Source organism: Protobothrops mucrosquamatus, unplaced genomic scaffold (assembly GCF_001527695.2).
Source record: "Protobothrops mucrosquamatus isolate PMUCROS unplaced genomic scaffold, P.Mucros_1.0 scaffold39, whole genome shotgun sequence".
In the NCBI taxonomy this organism is placed as follows: Eukaryota; Metazoa; Chordata; class Lepidosauria; order Squamata; family Viperidae; genus Protobothrops; species Protobothrops mucrosquamatus.
In genome coordinates this window covers 281,823-288,663 of record NW_015386421.1, presented here as the reverse complement: position 1 = coordinate 288,663, position 6,841 = coordinate 281,823, and the positions used below count along the sequence as shown (strand labels likewise).

The 6,841-nt window shown below is 40.8% G+C and overlaps 1 protein-coding gene across 1 annotated transcript in view; it reads right to left on the bottom strand.

Annotated features, from left to right (window-relative positions):
• Positions 1–1,155: 1,155 nt before the first annotated feature.
• The window catches only part of BTBD19 (BTB domain containing 19), a 50,328-nt gene continuing 44,642 nt past the window's right edge, over positions 1,156–6,841 (bottom strand). Inside the window, exons 5-8 of the mRNA XM_029283213.1 lie at positions 5,346–5,414; positions 4,509–4,640; positions 2,383–2,508; positions 1,156–1,330 (exon numbers count right to left, since the gene is read on the bottom strand). Coding sequence (XP_029139046.1) covers positions 1,196–1,330; positions 2,383–2,508; positions 4,509–4,640; positions 5,346–5,414 — 462 coding nt within the window. The 3' untranslated portion in view covers positions 1,156–1,195. The remainder of the gene's footprint in view (positions 1,331–2,382; positions 2,509–4,508; positions 4,641–5,345; positions 5,415–6,841) is intronic.

The window sequence follows — 6,841 nt, the reverse complement described above, 5'->3', positions numbered from 1 at the left end:
GGCACAATGGTGGGGCAAGTCATTTACTTGGCCCAGGTTACCATGAGCCACCAGTATGCACACCTCTACAAAGCTGTTTGTAAGAGCCAATGCAGCAAGGAAGTTGCTTCTAAACTGGCACATTTAAAAAAATCTTGGTCTTTAAAAAGAAAACTCACACACAATGATGAACCAATAGATTGCTATCAGTGCTGCTTATGTGAACCATTAGGTGTTCCATACAAAAGGGTCCATTTTTATATAGTCCATTCCACTCATGTTGAATAACAGCAACAACATGCTGTTGGAGGAGGAGGAGGAGGAGAATTCTATGAAGGCTAAAAGAAATTTTGGAATTCTCTCTGCATGATTCTTCATCTGGATAAGCAATGGAGGAAGATGAGTGATATTACACACACACACACATATACACATATATATGTACTCCAATTTAAAGTATAACAAATTATTTCTATAAAGGGTAAGGGCAGTAGTCTGATCAAGAGGTCAGGTATTTTCAACTTGGGTGCAGATTGTTACAAAACCACCCTCCCCAGTGTAATCACTCTAAAATGTTTGGCATCTGTTTGCAAAAGGATTGTACAGTGATCTTCAGACAGGAAGGCAAATATTTAATAGATACAACAAAGAACTGGTGGGATGGGCCCTATGACTGGAGTATAGCTAGTTGCTCAAAAGGAAACAGAAGAAATAGTGAGGAAGACAAGGCAGTGCTATCTTAAATAGCAAATGGAAGCAAATGGGTTACAGTAGAGGAATTAATAGCTGAAAAGCTTCTCTGATGATTAAAAGCAAATTGTTCATTTTGGGTGGAAGGAACAGCCTGGAAAATAAAACAAAAGGGGAGGAGGTTACCCTCAAATTCTGGTCCTGTTTATGTAGATACAGCATCCAAGGGAAACCCAAAAGCAGCAGCCCATACCAAAGAGAGGGGTTTTTTTTTATAATTAACTCAAGGCAGTGAATGTACCTGATATTCCTCCTCCTATTTTCCCCACAACAGCAACAACCCTGTGAGGTGGGTTGCACTGAGAAAGAGTGATTGACCCAAAGTCATCCAGTTGGCTTTCATGCCTAAGGCGGGACTAGAACTCATAGTCTCCTGGTTTCTAGCCTGGTGCCTTAATCACTAAACCAAACTGGCCCTTGCCTCGGCATAAAAGTGCTGTTTCCTCCTCATTCCAAGGATATCATGTCATTTATGCTGTGGGTCAAGGCGGCGATGATGGACTCGAGGCAATGTGCCACGCCGACGCTGGCACAAGGAGGAGGGCATCCCACGCCTCTTCCACAGAGCATGGGTTTTCCAGACCTCAGCAAAACTCTCTACCTAGGAAGAGGCAAAACAGTTACAGAATACTTGAACCGGTGCTGTATAGGAATGGAACCTAATAGGTAACACATTCAGAATACCTTACAGAGACGCCATGGAAAATGGATGCGTCCCTTTCTCTCTTCTCAAAGGCAAAGAGACCATCGCCTTGCCAATTACTAGTTATACTTTTCTTAGTCACAATGCCTTTCCCTACAATGTTGGGATTACTTATTTACAACTGGGATATGCAACAAAGGATTGTAGTTTGAATAGTTCCTGTTCAGTGGGTGGCCAGCCAGACATGTCGGCTCTGATATTAATCCATTGAATCCTTCCCATTGCACACACTCACCACCCCACAAAATGTCGTTAAGCAATCTATTATGGCAACAGAGCCTGTCCCATCCCAGTAGACTGTTTGGCCAGTGTTTCCTTAATGTTTTTTTGCTTCAGATTTGTTTGTACTTGGGCTGTGATTGGTTTTTCTAAGCAAGACTGAACAGATCAGTGGGGGTTCAAATTTTACTGATTTGTTTCATTTAATTCATCGGTGCGATTCTTTTTTAAAACAATCCCCCAAATTTTCAGTTACTATAACATGATTTTTTAATGTCTTTTCTCTCTCTCTTTCTTTTTTTTCTATGCAGTTTTCCTAACAAATGGTTTTCATAAACCATTTTACAAAGGCATCCTTCCCAAATACGATCAGAGTTTTGTACAGCTTTTGAGCACACAGTTAAGTTCTGTGAACTTCTGACACAGATGGCAATGGCTCTATTAATTTCTACCATTCTGCCGTCGCAATCTATTTTGGGGTGTGTGTGTGGTATTTCAATTTTTTTTTAAAAAATATATCCTTTGATGGATATTCTAAAATAGAATTTCCAATCAAGTGGATGAGACCACCAGAGGCCCTATCTTGTGCGAGTTAATTCACCTCCGGGAGCAGGACTACAACGTAAGAACACGCAAGCCAAGGAAATTACAAAACCTGTACAAACTGAATGGCAATGCGCCAGGTCTCAAATGCATGCAGAAACTGCACAGAGGCTGACAGCCACCCTCACCGGAATCATCTGGTCTTTTTTGTTCTCTTCTTCCAGAGAGGTCAGCTCCCTTGGGGACAGCAGAGTCAGACGCAGCTGTGGCACCACAGGTCGTGCCATATCGGGCACAGTCCTATCCAGCACAGCCTGCAGGGAGTGAGTACAGGGCCAGCACAGGTTTGAATGGCTTTAAATAATAAAGACGGATAATAATAAACTATAAATTATAAAATATAGCAAGACAGAACTGTTATTGACTATTATAATTGCCATTTCTCAGTCCAATACTGGAGTTCAAAGCAATTCTATTTGTTGGTCCTACAATTCCTGCTCTAATTACAATATAATATAGAAATCTTGGAACAAAAAACATTTACTGTAGACACCTGAAATAGCAAAAGATCAGAAGGAGCTGCAGTTCACAAATGCTTATATCTTTTAATAAAGTGTGTTTGTCAGAAATGGTGCTGCCAGACTTCTGATTTTCTGCTACCATAGATTAGCATGGTTTCCCTTCTACAATGTACCCAAAATAAGTGAGAGATGCCATTTATTGGCCGAAAGTTATTATATGCCATTATTTTCAATAGAATTAGAAATAGCCAAAGAATCATCTGATCTGTTATCACAGAACCAGTTTTCCTGAAGGATATCAGCATATCCTTCAGCATTGCAGCTTTTGTAGCTTGAGGATGCTAACAAGCCTCTGAAAGGGATGAGAGCAGTGCACTCTTTCATGATTGCGTATCCTGACATTTGAAATTACCCAGGATTAGATTCTGTTTATACAAACACTGCAACAAAAGTCCCATTCAGACGACGGTCCCCAACCTTTCCAGCTCCGCAGACTGGCAGCGGCGGGAGGGGATGGTTTTGTGCATGCACCCGCCACATACAGAAATGGAGTTTCACATGCTCGCCTGCACTTGTGCGGCTTGGTCCCCAATAGGCCGCGGCCCGGTACCAGCCATGGACCGGGAGTTGGGGACCCCTGCATTAAGAGATGGTGCAGTTCCGCAGTTCCGATAGTTTTAAAAGAGGCAATGACAACCATTTTTTTAAACAAAGCTTAACCTGCTATTTTTGTATAAGATTCTAAACCAGTGGTTCTCAACCTTTTTAATGCCGTGACCACAACCGGTCGTAAGTCGAGGACTAAACAGGTCGTAAGTCGAGGACTACCCAACCGGTCGTAAGTCGAGGACTTTCCCTGCCCGGGAGCACCGTGCATGCGTGGTTCCATCCCCTGCGCCGGCTGAGGCGTAGCTGGCAAGCGGCAGAGATGGAGCAGGCCGACCACCAGCTGACCCAGCCCAAGGGAGGTAAGGCACCCGCCGGAAAAGGGGAAAAAATGGCGGACAAAAAAAATGGCGGACGCGGACAAAAAAAATGGCGGACAGCCTTGCTTGGCGACCCCCGTGAAATGGTCGATTGACCCCAAATGGGGTCCCAACCCACAGGTTGAGAACCACTGTTCTAAACTGAGGGATGCCTTCTCAATTGTAGACATTTTTATAGAATAGAACATTTGGATTCATTCTAATCCAGTTTTTCATCTGGATTTGAGATGGAATCTATACTGGAGCATCAATGTACAGAAAGTGCATTTCCTGCATTGAATGCAGTCAGTACTCATGATAACAGATTTTATAGTATCAACCTAATACTGAATTGGGGATATGGGGCCTTTATTGCAAGGGCTATTGTTTTACTTGGAGAGAAGGGCTAAAAAATAATGGTACTGAGATGGTACTAAGAGTCTTCAAGAGTCCTTATTCTCCAGATCTTCTGTAGGCCCTGAGTATCTGTGACAAAACTACTATGAATTATTGTCTCAAGTAAATATCTTTGGTTACTTTCTTATTGGGCTGTGTGAGGGTTCTAAAACCTCTTTTATTATACTTTTTCATGAATTACAAGATTATTAGTTTTTTATTCTCCAGCTTATCATCATCTTGTACTGTTTTTATTTAATGACCATATCTCTGCTGTTATTTCAACAAGTCTATCATTATCATAATATTGTTTTACTATCACTGACTACTGCAAAGTATTTGAGGAGGATTATTTCTAGTTCTATGAAGCTTATTTAAAAAAAACCTTAAATCCTTTTCCCATTTCCTGCCCTCTAAGCTATCAGTACTTACAGACCCAACATGAGCCCATTCTCGTACAGCATGGATCAGCTTCACCTCGTCAATAGCCAAATAGTCACTCTGCAAAATAATTTGCATTGCCTGTTCTGACAGTTCCAAGAACCCACGTGTTTGGATCACCTCCTACAGAAAAAAAAAGATGCTGTATACCTCTGTATACAATATGAGGATGAAGAACTTCAGATAAAGATGAAGTGTCTGTGGAAAAAACAGAGGGTTAAAGCAATCCAGTTCCCCATTATATTACTCAACAACATCATTTCTAGACTCACTGCCACCATTTCCTATTGCACCATTGAACAAAAAACTTTTCTGAGGTAGAGAGATGATCAAATCTTGAATACTGCTGATGGGCAGTATCAATGTATATATATATATGTATTCAGGTCTTTGGTTAATCAGGTTTTCTCCCGTGTAAAATTGGAAGTGTCTTGGCAACGTTTCGACGAAGTCACATTCGTCATCTTCAGGCTGGTGTCTTCAGCTTCGTGCTTCTACTCCTAGAAGCACGAAGCTGAAGACACCAGCCTGAAGATGACGAATGTGACTTCGTCGAAACGTCGCCAAGACACTTCCAATTTTACGCGGGAGAAAACCCGATTAACCAAAGACCTACATACAAACACCCGCGAAAACCTCAGAAAACATATATGTATTCATACATACATTCATACATATATACATATATACCCATGGTCCCAATAGGAAAGAAAATTACACTGATTTAATATAAATATAAATTATCTTTATTCTTCAGTGTCTCGGTTAGAATGGGAAACATTGTATTGGGCCTTTCTGCATGTCATCTCAGTGTCTACCTCTTCTTACCTGAGTATAATTCTCAATAAAGGCCAAGCAATATGTTTGCAAATCTAGGAGTCCATATGCCACTGCTGCCTGTCATAAAGAGAGTAAGAATAAAAAATGAATAAAATGACTACAGCAGGTACAACTGCATTTATAGCCTATATTTTTGAAGGAATTAGTACTGGAAAGAGTAAAATAAATAAAATATTTGTCTCAGTGTCTATTCATGGGTGAATGCCTCCATATTGTAATCATTGGCAACGCCATATAAAAAGACAGAGAATGTTGTAGTCATTTAAAGTCTCTGCATTTCCCTGCTCCACTTCTCTTTTTCATAATATCTAGTTTAGACTTCCTGACTGGTATCTTTCAGATGTGTTCACTCAGAATGGGTGAAAATTGATCTCAATAACTGAGAGTATAATTCAGTGTTACTGGCAGATACATTAGATCAATTGGCCTCTCCCCAATTACATCTAACTGGGCCACCAGAACAGGAAGCCAGGGCATGTTGCAAGTCCCACAACAGGAAGGTACATCTAGACGTAAAAAAAGGCCTTTCTCTGTGGTGGCTCCCTCCCTTTTCCACAAGGCGTTGAAGTTATAGTTTTGTCAGCAGGCTTGGGGGGGGCTCCTTTAGAGCTTATCTGATTGTGTTGTTGGGTACCATGGGGTAAATGGGGAACGGGGGACATAGCTTATTGTTGAACTAATATTGTCTGTAATTTTCAAATCAAACTATTTCTATAGGCAAAATCTGCAAATCGCATCCTAACAAACAGCTGTGGAATCTGTCCTCTGACCATTATCTGAAAAAACAAATTGCATCTATATATGGCACGTGGCTCCCAAATCTCATTACCTGGTATTTAGATTGCACTGACAAAATTGGCAGCAAAATTATGCATTTTTTTAAAATGCCAATTTTGTCCTATTGTCAACTTGTCACTATCTGGATTGGAAGAAGGCAGAAAACGTTCAGGCCCAACCACTGACAATATTACTTTATCATCAGACATGTTTCTGTTGTCCCTGGAGATCAAACATTTTGCTTTTCTTTTTAAGTGCATCACCAGGCTTTTTTTTTTTTTTAAGTCACCGGTGCTTGCTTTAGATTCTTTAGAGTAATGGAAACATCTATTTATTTATTTATTATTTATTATTTATTATTTTAATTTATATACCGCCCTTCTCCCATAGGACTCAGGGCGGTTCACAGCATATTAAAACAAATAATATACCCAAAATACAAAAAATACACAATACAAAAATACAAAAGAATAAACCCTGATAAAAGCCGAATTAAAACCAAATATTTCCAGCTGTGTTACCGATTAAAATACTTTTAAAATTATCCCTACCTAAAATCCTCCCTAGGTCAGGCCCGCTTGCTGGAAAAGCCATGTCTTGAGGGCGCGGCGGAAAGTAAGGAGATCCGGAATCATCCGGATCTCGGGGGGTAGTTCATTCCAGAGGGTGGGGGCACCCACAGAGAAGGCCCTCCCCCTGGGGGTCGC